The sequence below is a fragment of the Hylaeus anthracinus genome, unplaced genomic scaffold, assembly GCF_026225885.1.
Source record: "Hylaeus anthracinus isolate JK02 unplaced genomic scaffold, UHH_iyHylAnth1.0_haploid 4, whole genome shotgun sequence".
Classification (NCBI taxonomy): domain Eukaryota; kingdom Metazoa; phylum Arthropoda; class Insecta; order Hymenoptera; family Colletidae; genus Hylaeus; species Hylaeus anthracinus.
The window spans coordinates 12,506,992-12,524,225 of NW_026535289.1; the positions used below are offsets into that span (position 1 = coordinate 12,506,992).

At 39.9% G+C, this 17,234-nt stretch overlaps 2 protein-coding genes across 3 annotated transcripts in view; one reads left to right on the top strand and one right to left on the bottom strand.

Annotated features, from left to right (window-relative positions):
• The window catches only part of LOC128894645 (ATP-binding cassette sub-family G member 1), a 31,254-nt gene extending 24,359 nt beyond the window's left edge, over positions 1-6,895 (top strand). Inside the window, exons 5-10 of the mRNA XM_054156516.1 lie at positions 244-391; positions 2,527-2,766; positions 2,968-3,087; positions 3,300-3,560; positions 4,957-5,213; positions 5,472-6,895. Of these exons, the coding sequence (XP_054012491.1) occupies positions 244-391; positions 2,527-2,766; positions 2,968-3,087; positions 3,300-3,560; positions 4,957-5,213; positions 5,472-5,810 (1,365 nt within the window). The 3' untranslated portion in view covers positions 5,811-6,895. The remainder of the gene's footprint in view (positions 1-243; positions 392-2,526; positions 2,767-2,967; positions 3,088-3,299; positions 3,561-4,956; positions 5,214-5,471) is intronic.
• Positions 6,896-9,400: 2,505 nt separating this feature from the next.
• On the bottom strand, positions 9,401-16,181 carry LOC128894630 (uncharacterized). 2 transcript variants are annotated; one of them, XM_054156480.1, is made up of 11 exons: positions 16,030-16,181; positions 14,475-15,271; positions 14,188-14,393; positions 13,753-14,108; positions 11,218-13,676; positions 10,965-11,147; positions 10,559-10,858; positions 10,281-10,472; positions 10,091-10,204; positions 9,924-10,016; positions 9,401-9,726 (listed from the first exon to the last, which is right to left on the bottom strand). In XM_054156480.1, the coding sequence occupies exons 2-11, from the start codon at positions 15,249-15,251 to the stop codon at positions 9,628-9,630; spliced, it is 4,779 nt and encodes a 1,592-aa protein (XP_054012455.1). In that variant the 5' UTR covers positions 15,252-15,271; positions 16,030-16,181; the 3' UTR covers positions 9,401-9,627. The 2 variants fall into 2 exon arrangements, with proteins under 2 accessions (XP_054012455.1, XP_054012456.1); XM_054156481.1 differs by lacking the exon at positions 16,030-16,181 and adding an exon at positions 15,601-15,903.
• Positions 16,182-17,234: the final 1,053 nt, after the last annotated feature.

The window sequence follows — 17,234 nt, forward strand, 5'->3', positions numbered from 1 at the left end:
GTGAGCCACCGGTGGTACACGCCGTCCGATTGGACATATTAGTGTGAGCCACCGGTGGTACACGCCCGGCGTGAACTTGTTAAAATGTATACACAAACATTCTTTTTTAAATCCTTGAGTCAATTGTTATTCCGTGTAGCACTTTAAACAGCATTGACGTAAACGGAGGTGGTGAAATGTTTCAGCTTTGTGTACGTTTACGAGACTTGTTATCAAGGTCGACGATCTGTTGCGTGTTGACAGGTTTTAGAGCTGCTCGAAATGCTGGGCCTGAGCCACTGCTACGACACGTTATGCGGAAAACTGTCAGGCGGTCAGAAGAAGCGTCTCGACGTTGCTCTGGAACTTTTGAGCAATCCTTCAGTATTATTCCTCGACGAGCCCACGACAGGTAATTACGAAACCTGGTGGTTATCCGGTTATGCTTCTAAAATGCTTAATAAATTTTAATAAATTGGTCGCGTTATGCAACCTCGCTGAAAATACGGTCGACGAGGACGCTAAGTGGGCCATTTTTTGTTATTTTTGTCTTGACGTTACTCACGCCATATCAATACGTTCGAGCTACTTGAAACGTGGATGTATTTTTTTATTTATCGGTGCAAACGGTATCGAGCACCTCCTAACTAGTGCATCGGATGACATAGTACATCATTTTTAAAAAAAAAAAACTACTTGAATATTTTAATATCGGCCAGAGGAATTTATATGTAAATTAGAGAACAAGCTTGAAGTAGCATAAACAAAAAAGACACTAGTTTCAAAGATTAATGTAATGATTTTATAGATCACTTGTTGTAAACAACTTCTATTGACTGCTGTTGAACTTATTATCTTTTAATTCTATGTTGCACATTGGAAACTAATCGTTGAGCAAAGATTAAAGAGAATCACGAGTAACCGTAGTAACTTCGTGATAGCGAACTTAGATATAGAAACGCGGAAGACTTTTCGAACAGTTTTTAATCGCGATCCTTGAAGTAGACGAGCCGTTCACGTTAGAGACCCTACACCGCTATCCGTGAAAATGGAGGAGAATTAGGGCGAACGAGAGGAGTTGAGAAACGCGGTTTATTACAAGACGAATGACAAAATGTTTCGTAGCTCGTTTCACGTGAAATTGTACAAGGTCTCTGAAAGAGGTACGCGTGACGCAACATCTTGTCATAGTTCGCGATGCACGGTTCCCATTACTTCGTTCCAGATTCGAACGTGATGGGCACATCCACAGCATCCTTCCAATTCGTCGAAATTTCAGAACCTAAGAAGTTACTAGTAATAACTAGACAAAATCAGAAAACAAATGAAAACTAAAAAAGATTGAAAGTAAAGTTCATGTTACAACATTTGCATCGTAATAATAATTTGAACAAATGTAATTGCACACAATTGAAGTAGCACCCGTATATTACAATTAGACTGCGACTTACAATTCGAATGTGCAAGAAACTACAAGATGCAAACAGTACGCGAGAATATTAAAAGGATTGAAAGTAAAGTTCGTGTTATAATATTTGCAGAATAAAATAAATTCCTATTTTGGTTCAATTTTTGTAGGCCCGTTCTCGAGCATTTTATTTTGCATAAAGATCCGCAGTCTAGTAATAACCACGGGGCGAGAATAACGAATTCCTGAATAAATTACTGTGCACTTACGATACACTTGTATTCCAGGTGCATTTGCGTCTCGCGTTCCGTCGTATCCGTTAATTTGAATAGCGTGCGGCGGTCGTCGGACTGTGGGAAAGCGAGATTACAGCTAGAAACGCGCGACCTTCGTTTCCGATACTGGATGCATCGCGATTGCGTGACTTCGTTGTTCGATCGACGAATTCGCAAAACTCGCGAGATAACGTGACATTTCCAACGGCTCGAACAGTTTAACACTTCGCCGACGGCAGACGTGCTAATTACACGGACATTTTAAATTACGTTTGAATTATCTCGTACAGTTTCGAAACGTGTTACCAGCTATAACGATTCGACAGCTATTACAACTACTTGTTACACCGGTAATCTGTTTGAAGGAAAATGATAAGCTAAAAAATTGTGTGGCTATCGAACCTCGTGTGCGTAGATGACTTACAATGGCCATCAAGTTGACACTTGGGTTGTCGGGAACTTAGAAAATTGGTACTTTAAGAAAATGACGAGTTATTGGAATGTAAGCGGTGGAATGAATGAGTAGACTTTTATTTGAACTTGACTTTAAAAACTTTATTCGAAACACACGGAAGAGCGCGTCTGTTCTGTTCGCTAGAAGCAGCTCGAATGAATGAAAGTGAGATCGGTAACAAAGAATTTCCCTATCGGTCCCATACTTTGTCTAAACAAGCCAAGATGGTACGCAGCTGCACCCTCTTGACTTGTGTCTAGGAAAGAAACATAAACGTGCAGAGATGGTTTTTTAACCGACTTCGAAAAGGAGGAGGTTTTTATTCAATTCGGCATGTATATTTTTGTAACGAAAACTTTCTCTTTTAAGAAGAGGAAATCCACCACGAGTAAATATGATTTCTGTTTCAGGCCTAGATTCGGCATCTTGCAGCCAGTGTATCGCTCTTCTGAAGCGTCTCGCTAAAATGGAAAGGCGCACGGTGATCTGCACGATACACCAACCGAGCGCGTTGCTTTTGGAGATGTTCGACTCTATCTACGCGGTGGCTGGTGGATATTGCATATACAGAGGCCCGGTAAAATTGTTGTTGCCGCACATGTCTTCGATCGGTGTCGATTGCCCGCCTTATCACAATCCGGCTGATTTCCGTACGTCAGGCTTGTCTGTATTCACATTTTATTCGACGAGAAGAAAATTCTGTAAATTCATGCGCGACCCAATTCCAATCTTGAACGTTACGTTGTTAATATCTACGATTTGATTTACCGAGTCCTTCTTCTCGTTAGACAAAGTGTGACATTTGCGTGGCAGCTGGCGAAGATGTAACCAGTGTGCGTATTCCGTTACAGTGTTGGAAGTCGCGATCGGTGATTACGGCATCACCGTCGACAAATTGGCAGCTGCCATGGAAACAATATATAAGGATGACAAGCCAGTTACTACGTCCACTCTGAAGCCGCAGTCGGATGGTAATTATAACGTTTGCTATCAGGGCTTATATCACATTTTCTTTTCCTCGATCTATCAGTCTCAATAACAACTCGAACCGTGAATATTACAATTATTTCCTTTTTTGCTTTTGCAAGTATCACGAATAGATATCAAAGCGATGTATCGGGAATATTTATGTAAAATGTATGGAAGCGAGAATGATGTTTAACCTTGGCGTTTGTTAATGCAGACACCACAAAGGAACCACCTCCGCCTGCAGGGTTCCTCGGCCAGTGTTATCTGCTTTACAAGAGACAGCTGCTTTGCCTAAAGAGGGACTACACGTTACTGGTGGTGCGTTTACTGTGTCACCTGCTGATCGGGGTAATCTTCGGTTACCTCTACATGGGAAGCGGTTACAGAGCAAACGGTGTCCTCGCTAATTACGTTTACCTCTACGGATCGTTGCTGCTGATTGTATACACTGGGAAAATGGCCGTCACTCTTGCCTGTAGGTACCCCGCTCATCCCAACGAAACGGTTTATTATCAATTTATTCTTCCTGCACACTTTCCAAGAACTATCTCGACCTTGTCAGGCTCTCTCTTACCAGTGTTTCTCAAACGTCACCTTTCGTAGCCACTCGTTGCTTGGGGTTACAAGAATTACAGGGGTCACAAGAATCAATCTTAAGAACTCTCTTCTAACTCTCTTCTAACTCTCTTCTAAATCTGTTTCAGACAGATTCGGTGTTTCGTTTCGTCGCGCGAGAAATTCGTTGCCAGCCACATGGCATACACAGTCTTAAATTATGTAAATCACGAGGCAAGAGGTTAACGCGAGTATCTCGAGTCTTACCGCTTGTATAAATATTTTTCACATTTTTTTCTTATTTTTTTTTTTTTTACGCGTTCAATGATCGGGGACGACTTTCGGTCACTGGAATCACAATCCAGAGTCGTAAATAACAGCGGACCGCTACATTGGCAAACCTCTCTCGACCTTCGATTGTTATTAACGACTCCGCTAAGATTTACGATTCATAAATTCCATTCTGGATCTTCGTCTCGCGTGCCATGTAACTTGTGTAACCGGATCCCTGGCTGTTGCTAAATTTTCTTTTACTCCAGCGAGGAAAGACACGGTTCGATGACTCAATTCACGACGAGCGCTCGCGTCGATCGAGGAGGTCCAGCGATCGGAGTCGATATTTATTGGAGCACAAGCGGCGAATACAGTCGCTGTGCCAACGAGAAAGTCGAGTGGCGATTTTTTTTATAATTCCATAGTTATTTCGTTGCGTTGCTATCGCTTCAATGGGACCAGTGGGACAAGAACTGGGTCAAGGAACACACCGGGCGCGGCTATATCTCGGGCTGATTCGCGACGCTTAGGCGAGTTAACGGTATCTGTAGTGGCCATTCTCTCCTGCCAACCGTACGCATTTTTGTTTTCGTTGATCCGAGGGAGTAGAGTCTACTCGGTAGGCGCATCGAGTATCTGTTTAGAAAGCGAAATACAAGGTGTATTCGAACGCTTGGGATCCATTTCAGAGGGGTGAATTAGGGACAACCCTCTATGGGTTCTTCGCGCGCAACTGTCTGATTTCCCTTACAAACTCCTATATACATTAAGATAATGATTAGACTGCGGATCTTTATGCATTTATAGGAAATTCGAATATGCAAGAAGCTACAAAATGCAAATAATATTCAAAAATAAAAGAAAGATTGAAAGTAAAGTACATGTTATAATATTTGCAGAATAAAATAAATTCCTATATAGGTTCAATTTTTGTAGGCACGTTCGCGAATATTTTATTTTGCATAAGGATCCGCAGTCTAATAATGATTAAATAAATAAACGGGACACTAACATTTCTTCTTTTTTTCTTTTTGTGATTTCAGTCCCACAGGAAATGCGAATCCTCTCGAGGGAACACTTCAATCGATGGTATCGGTTAGCGCCATATTATATTAGTATGCTGCTAGTGGAGATACCGTTCCAAGCGTCTTGCGCGGCGACCTATTTGGCTGTGAGTTACTGGTTAACGGGCCAACCCGTGGAAACGCCTCGCATAATATCGTTCATGGTAGTCAGTATAGCCGCCAGCTTGACGGCTCAAGCTTGGGGCTTCTTCATCGGCGCGACTACGCCGGTTAAGGTACGCGCTTTATCGACCGCTCTTTTCTATTTTTAAGTCAGACAGATTCTATTATACGTTGGAGGCCCGATGACTCGGCCTCGGCCAACGATATATCGTGCTAACTACGATAGATTGTGGGGACTATAATAGATTGTGTTTATAATAGTTTGAGTCTGTAACACATTGTAAAGCCTATAAGAAGCCAATATTACTTCTTAAACTAGATAAATTCTGCAAAACAAATCTGTAACGCGTACCTTTTTCTTCTGTTTGCAGATTGCGGTGTTTGCGGGTCCTATAATCGCGGTATTGTTCTCTGTGTTTGGCTTTTGCATCCGTTACATGGACACTCCGCAAGCGTTCCGATGGATGTTCCATATATCGTACTTCCGAGCCAGCTTTCACAGTCTTCTGCACACTGTCTACGGTTTTGGTAGGATGGATCTAAAGTGCGACGATTTCTACTGCCACTACAAGAAACCCACGCAATTCCTGAAAGAGATGGACATTGCCGACACCAGCGTCGTGAACAATCTCATTTTGATCATCGGTATCGGTGTACTGATGCACCTGTTGACTGCCAGCGCGCTTTGGTGTAAACTGAACAGAAGATAAACCACCGTTACCGATCTCGGTGATCCCAGTATTGCTGTTGGCCGTTTCCGGCCGAATTCGTTAGCAAAACGGTGATGTCATCGCGGGAGTTCCTCTGGGACCTCGTACTTCATCGTAGAACGAAAAGGTTGTGACATCACTGGCGTCGCGAGCACCGCTACCAGGAACTGTAGCCACCCCACTGTAATGTCGCAATGTTCTTGTTCTCTTGTGCAACATGGAAACAGATCTATGGGTCGTTCGACTCTTTGCGGCTCAGATTTATCCAATTTAAATACAATTTTGCCGAGAAATTGAACCGCAAAGCGTTAATTTTCTGCTACTACAATTTTGACGTTAAATTTGTATCGCTTTGCTTCGTTCTATGGAAGCTCTATTTATTTAATATGAGAAAGTTTCAAAAATTTATCAACGTAGCTTGGTGCTGAAAAACTGATCCGTACTTACGAAGGAATATAAGAAGTTCTCGAACTTTTTGTTTGGAATCGAGCTTGCGCGAGACGCATAGCGTAAAGATATGTAAAAGTGGAAGGATAAATGCATGTGGCATTTTCACGTTTCTCGTGGTAACGTGATAACTTAATCGGATTATTAGTATCTACGCGTTATATTTTACTATTATCGTATCACGGTGTTATTAACTTATTTTCTTGTTCACGACGATATTTTATAAATTAAAGACTTTTGTAAATTAATGAAAGCTCCAACCCTTTTGCAGCCCAAAATGTTTGGTGTATGTTTGTCTTGTCTCGCTCGACATAAGATTGAAAAGGGTTAAATCAGCGACGTACTGTAATTCAACGTACTTCTCTATAATGTAAAGATCATAGGTATCCGCGTAGTAATTAAGAAAAAAAGCATATTTTTTTATCACTTTTTGAACTCGAATATTTTTAACTGTTTCGTGATAGCGATGATAATCGTAAAAATGCAGTTACAATATAATTAAAAATGTAATTAAAATACAACTTTGGAGGACACACCGAAATTTTGATACTGCACGAAGTGATGCGTATAAAGCTTTAAACAAAGTATGTGTCTCAGTGGATGTCTGTTTATTATTAAATACCAGCCTTCTTTTGAAACTTTGAAATTGTCACATATCTTTTGCGAGTTCCCGCTATTTTTTTTATCAAATGAATAGCCATCTAGCGGCGAATAGGTGGAACTAAAATTCTGACCTTCGTACAGCGCACCACCGGGAAAATGCCCAAGTTTGTCCTCCTCAATTAGTTCCTGCTTTCATCGCTAGATGGCGCTAGTTTCAAAGTATCATGTCGGTAAATACACGCCATCTAGCGACATAAACAGGAACTAATCGAGGACAAACTTGGGCATTTTCCCGGTGGTGCGCTGTACAGAGGTCGGAATTTTAGTTCCACCTAATTCACCGCGAGATGGCTACCGAGTTGAACAAAATTTGAAAAATTCTCCCAAGTATAAACATAATGTTCGTATTTTGGCAACGCCAATTTTCCGCGGGGAATTTGAATTGCTTTCTATTTTATTATTCAAATCAAAGTTCATTAGAAGTATTTGTGTATGGGTCGGTTCAGAAAGAAAAACACTTCTTATATGTTTATTTTTTATTGTACGCCGTATCAATCTGCCTCTACGCTTGAATACATTGTTAACTTTTTCGCTTTTTTTTTTCTAGTTTTTCCTTTTTTTATTATTATTTATTTATATCATATACAGACAGAACGCTAATACAATTCCCGCGACCTAATTCATTCAACAGGTATATAAAGTGGTCGGGGAAAGTGATAATTTCATTTTGCATAAATTACACAATTTTTAAGTTAAAACTATTATTTACTTCGTGCGCGCACGAATAATTCATTTTACGATAAATAAAATTTTCTAGGAAACGAATTTCAAGAGATCATATGAACACTATCTCGCACGACGAATGTTCCTCTACAAATGTACATACATGTCGATGGTGTTCTCGTCGAACGTTTATTTGTATCGATGATTGTAAACGCAAAAGAATAGAGGAGGTGACGGAAAAAACGTACAAACGTGTATCGCTACTTACAAGGGAAATACTCGAACCCGAAAAGTCGACTTTGAATGACACTTTATGCATACGTAGAGCTTAATGAAGTATGCAAGAAACAATTTTTGTTTTTTAGCGAAAATATATTATGAAAAGGGTGAAGTCAGTACTTAAAGTTGTCGCGTCCTACGATTGCGCAAAGTTTCGATTAAATACAAATTTCTGGATGCGAATAGTTCCATTGTTAGCACACCGTTTACAAAAACGATACAGAGTATTAATATGATTTCAAATCGTTGACGATAAAATAAGCTTGCACGAAGCTGCGTTATTGACGTCGCGTGCCACGGTCGAGTCGCTTTTTAATATTTGTTCTCTCTCGTTACAAATTTCCATAAACTAATCGATGATGAACACGTGGACAATCGAGTATGTACTACGATTTATCAGTGGTGCTTTATTTAAAAATGACTTACACGATACGCCACGTCAGAAGGATCAACAGTCGCGTTGTTGTACATCCTTGATCGTCGTGAAACGGTACACCTACGTGTTTAAATTACGAATACCCTATAAAACGTTTAAAACAACGATAACGTAAAAATCTAATAAATTAAATCGATTGATGAACAAGAATTACACTTTGTAAAATTATGTTACTTCTTATTTAGTCTGTCGTGTCTCGCGGTACAATCGTACCGATATATGATTTTATACATTGATGCTTGTTTTTTTTTTTTTTTTTTACGCATAATATATATGATTTTACAAAATATCAAAGAAAAATACAAGCAAAAGAATGAAACGTTTATCGTATCTTCGTCGATTTGCAAACCACTCCGTTACCCTTCTGAATGTGGTTTATCATCGTAACGAATATCTCTAAGATACATATCTACCGATGCTTCCCACCGAGCATGTTACAGTTAAACGTGACTCCTTTACTTGAATTTACGCAATCCAAACTTCCGAACAGTTCTCAACGTCAGATGCTTATCCGTAAAACAAAGTAAAAAATGCCATTTGGACTACACACATGGACCTGCTCGCTTAAAAACGCATAATTTCATATCCACGTTATCATGTAGATATATATAGAAATACATTTTTTGCGGACTTTATTATTTCTTTAATCCTTATCGCCAGCTGAACGGTGTCTTCAACGGGCTTGTAGAGCTTACTATGCTGTACGCGTTAACTGTTTGCGTAAATACAGGGGGGTAAGAAAACCTCTACGGTACCATTTTTTATAAGATTTTTCACGGTCTGTAATTATCTCCTAATTACGTGACGATTACGATTAAAAACTCGAATGTGGTTAATTACAACCACGAGTGGAGGGGGCGCATGTTACATCGACGACGCGGTACCCTTAATACTTTTCTTGTTTCTTTTCTTTTTTTTTCTATCCACGAGACATCGTAACATTTAAGTTATGTTCGTAACCGAAGACAACTTCGTTAATACTCTTTACAATAAGTGTGAAGCAACGAAAAATGTAAATACACAAAAAAAAAAAAAACCAAGGGAAGTGTGACACCGATAAAAATAATCGGCGTTCGTAATATTTCAAAGGAACGAAATAAAAGAATGATAAAAGGAAACGCGAAAAAGGTGGGCCAGGGGGGGGGGGTTGGACAAAGACGAAGAGAAAAGTAGAATCTGTCCGTTGGATCTTATTCTGAAACGAGTACTTTCAGATAAGTCCAAATCAAGTAGGTACTTTGTTTTCCGTTATATATTATTTACAGCGACTGAATTATTACTTGTCTCTATTAATTATTTACATCGAACCGTATATAAATTTTTTTTTTTTTAATCACAATATTTAGACTGTTTCACCTTTCTTTGCGCCTCGGATTCATCCTCCGTGCCATACAGATGATACCGGTGCTTCATTTCGGTCGCAACAGACTTTAATGAAACCAATTGAAACACAAAAATCAACGTAAGCACTCGAATTATTCGTGAATAATGGTAAAAAGAATTAGTTAAAAAAAAAAAGGTGCGACAAAAAGCGAAGAAAAAGCAAGGTGAATCGTTTTTTCTTTTTCTCTCGAACAATCAAGTATTTTTTTCTCGTAGACAAATTAGTTTAACACTAAACTCACCAGACGTGAACGCACTCTTTTTGGCATATCTTCTTGTAAGCTATAAATCTCGTTTCGCTTCAGCACGAGTTGCGATCCATCTTCGAAAATTACCTGAAAGGCGTGTAAAAAAAAATAAAAATAACGTATAAGGCTAACCGTATTCGACAAATCCACGAGCTACTCACAGTGTACATGATTCTATGATTTGTACCCTCAAAGATACCATCGTAGCAATTTCCATCTGTCCATTTTACGACTACTGCCGCCCCTTGAAGCGGTGGATTTCCAGGATCGTAATTCTATAAAAGATTAAACGGTTATAATATTTAGAACAACGACGAAAAAATTCCAAGCGTTGCGTGATTATGTGATTACCGTTATGTCTGATGGATACAGATCCTCGCTGAAACTATCGTCACTGAACGTGACCATATAAAACAGGGTGTCGTGTATGGAGTCTACTTTGGCCTTGTAATATCGCGTGTTGCGATGCTTCGCCCAAACGATCTCTCCCTGTCGAATCGTTGGAATCTTTTCTTTCCCATCGTCATGCCCGTCGCACGTTACCTAAATGCAATTTATTCGTTACTCTCGTATAGTTATTTTATACTAATCCTTTTAACCCTTGATCACACATGACATTTTTTAGGTACCTGAAGCTCCGGTGAATTGTATACTGGTATGGTGAACGTTGCGCCGGAAATGAGACCACACGATGGATGAAACAGATTACTGCACTGATTACAATTCAGACATGCTCCGTCCTTTTGCCCGCAGTAACAGCACATCTGATTAACAATCTCCGGCCTGATAGTTAACACGTTAATTGGATCCTTATTGATAGCATCTTTAAATGTGACTCCTGGTAATAGAAGGGCGCATAGTATGTGCGCCCAATTACTATCGCTGGTACGTTTCAGAGCACCGCCTCGCATGGGGCACAGACAGCACATCTGAAAAATACAAAACAGATGAGGGAATTAAGACACTTGAAGGTTTCAACGTCCAGTTTTTCATAGTTCATCCTATTAAAAGTAAAATAAATATACGGACACTTACCACCTGTGTTTTACCAGCTCTACATTTATCACACGCCCAATTTCGTAAATCCGTAGGCAATACGGTGATTCCGTAACAGGAGGCGTGAACAGTCACGTGACATTCTCTACAACGCAACAGCTTATCATTTTCCGGTTCGACGACTTGTTCCTTCGAGTTCGCTACGAAAACGCTTGCAGATACCTGGAGACATGATACGTATTTAGACATATAACAAACAGTTTGACCTGTTAAGATGTCTAACGAGACTTACCCATATCGGTGAACTCTCTGGTAACACCGTGGGCTTGCAATATTTCCAGTCTGGCGGCATTAGCCTGCCGTGTCCGTTACAACTTGAGGTGAATGGAGCGCATATCGCGCAATGGGAGATTTGAGCGCTCCAATAGTCGTTGAACGCCTTCAGTAAGTCGTTATTCGGAACGATGGGATAGAGCATGTCGGATATGTGACCAGGTATCATCGACACGCGATGGGAAACAGACGGTGGTCTGTCCATAGTGCTGGATGCGACTACATTCGAGTCGTCTGAGTTCACCCTTGTGATCGTAATCTTGGTCTCTGAATTGTCTTTTTTCCTGGTGGTAGACTTCTTCAATTTCTCTTTCGACTTTCGCCTTGACGTCGACAATTTTATGGGCTTCAGTGGGGGCATGTGAGCGTATATATTCTTTGAACTTTTCTGTGTACATTGACCTTCAGTTTCATCCATAGAGTCGACCGCGTTTGTGTGTGGCTCTGCTGGCAAGGGCGTGATGGTAACAGAGGTCTGCGAAGCCTCAAACTCGGGCGTAAAGTGATTTACACTATACTGCGTATCCATGTCGAAACCAGCTATATTCGTACTCTTAACGGCTGGGCTAAGCGCTAACGAATTATCCATGTGACACGACGCGGATTTCAAGTTATTCACGATCGTGCCTATACTTTTGTATTTTCTGCTACATGTTTTCTCCTTCTGACTCAACTGTCTCTTCAAAAGCAACTGATCTTGCGGTTTCGGTATGATCGTCACGTACGAAGAACCTTTCGGATTCGCGGTCGAAGCAGGTTTCTGCAAACATTTCTTGTTGAAGTCTATCATCATCGAAGACTGAGGATTTAGGGAGACATTCGTAGTACTTGAATTCGCGGCCAGGAAGAACGTGCTATTTTCCGATAGACCCAACGATGAGGACGAAGAGGATGACATCTGAGAAGATTCCAGATTTATAGACTGCATGTCGTCCATGGTATTGTTCTTCGGAAAGAACGAACTGTTGTTGGCGGTTCCAAATTTCCAGAATTCGTCTGCCATCATTTTTGACGTGTCGGTAGTGGATCTCTTCCCAAGGGTTCTGACGTCTGTACCAGTTCTGATGTTGTGGCAAGTCACAGACGACGTCAACGACTGACCCAATACTCCACTCTTCGCGAAGAAGCCTTCCAAGCGAGGTATCTGAATGGCGCACGGTGTTGCTGATTTCGATGATTCCAAAGACGTCAAGTCGTTTCCTAACTCCTGTGTCGGGACCTCTTTCTGGAGAATGGGTGGCTTGGAGAAGTTCAAATTCGGGTTCAGGAACATGATACTCGGATTGAGTTTGGACTCCTGAGGTTTGGCGATAGGCCATGTCTTTGGTAAAACTACTATGGTACTCGACGAAGCATCTTTCTCGTCACCCGCTGACTTATCCGATTCGATCTTAGGGGAGACTTCGGTTGCAGATATATTGTACGCTGACTTTAGAACGCTCAATCGAGGAGCTTTAATAATATCCTTTTTCGAATAGTTGGGTATAGATCTTTCCGTCAGCATTGTTCCCACACTTTTGCAGCTGGTGTAATTTGACAGCTTTGCATCTTGTATCGTGATCATCGTGTCCTTGCCGATATACTCGGACTCCACGGCTTTGTCGATCTTAATGGGCTTCACCTGATCTAAAGAAATGTTTTTCAACGCTGCTTGTTTAGCGAACTTAATTCTAGCGATGCTAGTTTTCTTGCCGCTCTTTGGGTATAACTTCGTTCGTTCAACTGTTGGAGTTTCAACGTATTTGTCTACTTCTTTTGTACCGCTATACGTAGAATTGGCGAGGTGATTACTATTCGTGACACTTTCGTTATCGTTATCATTGATGGGTGTCACGGTGAGTTCGTTACTGGTGAAGATTATATTCCCTGACAAATGAGTCGCCTTCTCCTGACTACTCGAAATATCCTTTATGGTAAAAGATTTATGAGTTATACTCGGCATAGCCATAAGTTGCCTTTGTACATTAGCGTCAGATACGTCCAAAGGTTCGCTACTGTCGAAGATAGATATATTTAAATGTTTATTCTTCTTTTTATTTGCATTCTTTGGTTTACCCTTCTTTGGTTCTCCAGACTTCGAATGCTTCTTCTTCTTTTTAACTGGTTTCTCAGTAGTCTCTGAGAAATCGGAAATTTCTTCCACTTTTATACTTTCGATGACGGCGTCGCTAGGTATCGCGATATTGGAACCACCTTGATTGTTATCTTCCAACTGACTCGTTTGCTCTGGGAATGCAGGAGACAGAAAGGTGAAGCTGTCGTCTACTTCTACTTTTATTTCAGTCTTCACTGCCACGTGCTCTGCAGCATTTTTGTTAGACTCTCTTTTAGACTTCGATTTATCGTTATTCTTTTTCTTCCGCTTCCGACTTTTTTTACGATTGTAGCCGTCATCGTATACCGAAGCCTCGTTAACATCTATAACAAAAATAATTCGTTATTAAATTAGTGGGATTTAGTTTAAAAATGAGTTATATGTAAACAAATTTTTTACCCATTTCTCCTGCCTTCAACCAAATGTCTTCTAATACTTCTAATTGCTGTTCGTCCGGTTGATCTTCTGCTTCTTCTAATTCAAGATCTTGTAAAACTTTCTTTACGTCTGGTGGAATATCGGGACGGTTCACTAGTTCCTCCATATCAACGTCCGGATTTGTAGCCATAATATTTTTCTTTTTATGTATCGTGTGCCGCTTGTTTTTCGGCGCTGCGCTTAGGTAGCTTTGCGGCAATTGGCCGTTACTGCTGTTGCTACATAGAAGATCCATCTGAGAAGGCATGGGCGCAGCTGTTTGCCTAGGATCCTCGGGATGAGGTCCGATATCTTCTCCGCGTAGCCACAATTCGTATCTATAACGCGTCATTGTTAATTAATACGCCAAGTCTTTGAGAAAGATTAGAAATCGCTTTTGTAAAAGGATCTCTTTACCTTTCTGGCTGGAAACGCTTCACGAAGGTGTCCATAGATATTTTTACCATATCTTTACTACATGTACATTGCGTAGCCCGTTTACCGTACTCTACCCATCGTGGCGCAGCAAAATTAGTAGATTCCGCACAATTGAATCCGTGATTGAAGCCAGCATGATAACCATAAGGAAAGGTGATCATTATTTCTCCAGCTTCTTGCGTTATCTAGAAGAAAACTTAACGCATTAACATCTATTCTTACATCCACAGTCTTCGTTTACATTGGATAAGCAAATTGAAACTTACTTTATTGCATGGAATAGAATATTGCCTTAATATTTGGGGAGAAATAAGAGACATTTTGTGACGCAGAAAAGCTTGGCAACTTTGATAACTCGAAGGGAAGAAACCACTGGCAAGTCTTTCTAATCTTCGCCCGTGTTCAGGTGGTATAGCATACCACGTTTTTGGAGCACCAAAATGTAAATAATTTATCGAATACAGATCCATATCCTCCGTATGCCATGCGAACGTGGTTTTCCACATTCCGAAATACAAATATGCCGTGTTAACGCCATCGATAGATATACCATAGTCTTTGTTTACATAATCAAGAATTGTTCCTAAGTGATTAATGTTCCATTCCTTCACGTCTGGATCGGTTAACGACCCGGAAACATCTGCTCCGTATATAGGCGCCACGTACGTTATATTCTTCCAATATTTCCTTTCCAAATCTTCGTAATCAAAATGACGTGGAGTGCTATAACGCTCAGAATTAGCTAACTTGCTATACTCTTTAACAGTCATCGACTTCTTTTGTATATTAATTTGCTGATAAAGACCCTGTTTGCCAGTGACCACTTGACAAATTGGAGCAGGAATAGTTAAATTCAAGTCATCTAAGTTATAACTTCCTTTCCTAGGAATCCATTCAGGAGGAGGGATTACTTTTGCTAAACCAGCTTTATGGGCTCCTTTACTCTCCATATATTCCACGTATTTTGTGAAATCCTTAAACTCCTCGTACGTAGGTCTGAAGACCTGAATGCGGGGTGTACCCCGCGAGACATTGCTAACCATTTTTACTTTATTTTTTGCACCTGAGAATTGAAGGCATAAGTTAGATTTTTCAGTTGACAGTCAAATTTAACTTGTAGTTCATAGTTGTAATAATTATGATATTGATACAATCTCTTGTATTCACAATTGTCCATAAAAACTCTAATATTCTGTTCGAAGTCATAGACATGCTGAAGATAATAATCATAGACATAGATATTTTACGATATAATTAAAATCGCAAACGGGACCTGTGACACATAACGATAAACACGAAATCAAAACACTCCGTGTAGCTATGGCGGTCACGATAATTGTTTTGTAATTGTTTTGTTGATAAAAATATTTGTCGAAAACGTAGCAGACTCACAGAAGACATCGTAATCGTTCTTCGAAACGGGTCAAATCTATCGCACGTGAATTCCATGATTTTACGAGGAACGTTTAAAAAACGAGAGAATGCGAGCGAGACGCGGATGTTTTTGGAACGAAACGTGCCGGAGGTGCATAAACAAAATGGATGGTACCTATTGTCAAGTGCCTCTTAAAATAAACTTTCCGACAGCTCTTTGCTAGTCGTCGTGAAACGAAAGAACGGGTTACAGGGAAACGGGGGAATTATCGCTATCGTTGATTTTTATCACATGTTTGTCACTTCGAGGGAGTTTTCCCATTAGAAACGATGGCTGCTCGCAACACCAAATCTCGTACTGGAAGCGATATTGACCGACACAAATTCTCGCGTTTCCATCCGCACAATACTTTACGTTAACGTCGTCGAACACGACATGTTACTTACATCGAAATTAGACGTGAAAATCACCTTTCCTGTATAAACACCATGTTCATCCAGATATTGTGAATCTCGCGATTTGACACATTCACCGCTGTACCCCGCGCGTCTCCCAAGACCAATAAAGATGGCGTTCAACGCTCTATCAGCTTTAGACGCCAGACAATTACGTATGCTCGCAAAGCGGGAAATTCGATTTTCTCTATTTAGTCACGTACGTCACTTTTTGTTGATGTTACTATAGAAATTCTGCATTAACAACGTTTTTTTTAAATCGATGGTCTTTTATGTAAAACGTTATCGTCCACAGAAGCAGACTCGATCGATTAGAATCGTGTAAATTAAGAGATGGATCGAAATCAGTTTATTTATGAAATAATAAATTCAGAATTCGTCTCGAAACTTGATAATAAATATTTAATAAGTAATAGTTCAACACTCGATAAGTGATTTTCTACAAAAAGTATGCAACTGTTTAAGATAATTTTATGATACAGACAACGCTAGATGACGCTACTAATTTCTGTGATGCAGCGACCTTCCTTGTCAATCAATCGAAACAAATTATAAATGGTTAAATATCAAGGTCATCGAGATTGGTTGTTATTTTACGAATTGTTAATCACGATCGTTCTGTGTATCAAAATTGAAATGTCAGATAACAGTATGACCGAGGCAGAGTCTGCCACAATGTTTGTGTGTCTACTAACAAATGTAAAAGGCGAGAAGCTTTAAATTTTCTTTTCTTTTTTTAGCACAAGAAGTAAAAATAATAATTTATTTCCTGTTGCTACAGTAAACAATTCTGTTGCACATGTTCGCGATTTAGATTCGTTTATAATCCGAGTACTCAGATGGTAAAAATACTTATCATTCGAACAATTACAACGATTCGATGGAACTAAAGAATTGAGAAATTAATATTTCATTGAAATTTAACATAGAAATTAATGCGACGATGGATAGAACGGTGTAGGAACATGTTATGTAGGTATGTTATGCATGTGTCATAATTGTTATTAAATATCAAGGACAGTGGGTAACCATAAAACACATTTATTTCTCGGTAATATCAATGAATTGATTAATTCGATCATTATTTAATATGCCACTAGACGAGATTAATAAGTTCTGCATTTGTTAGTTACCATATCTAGATAAGATGTTAAAGATATTAAATTGGTCTCATTGCATTGACTGTAAGCTCCATA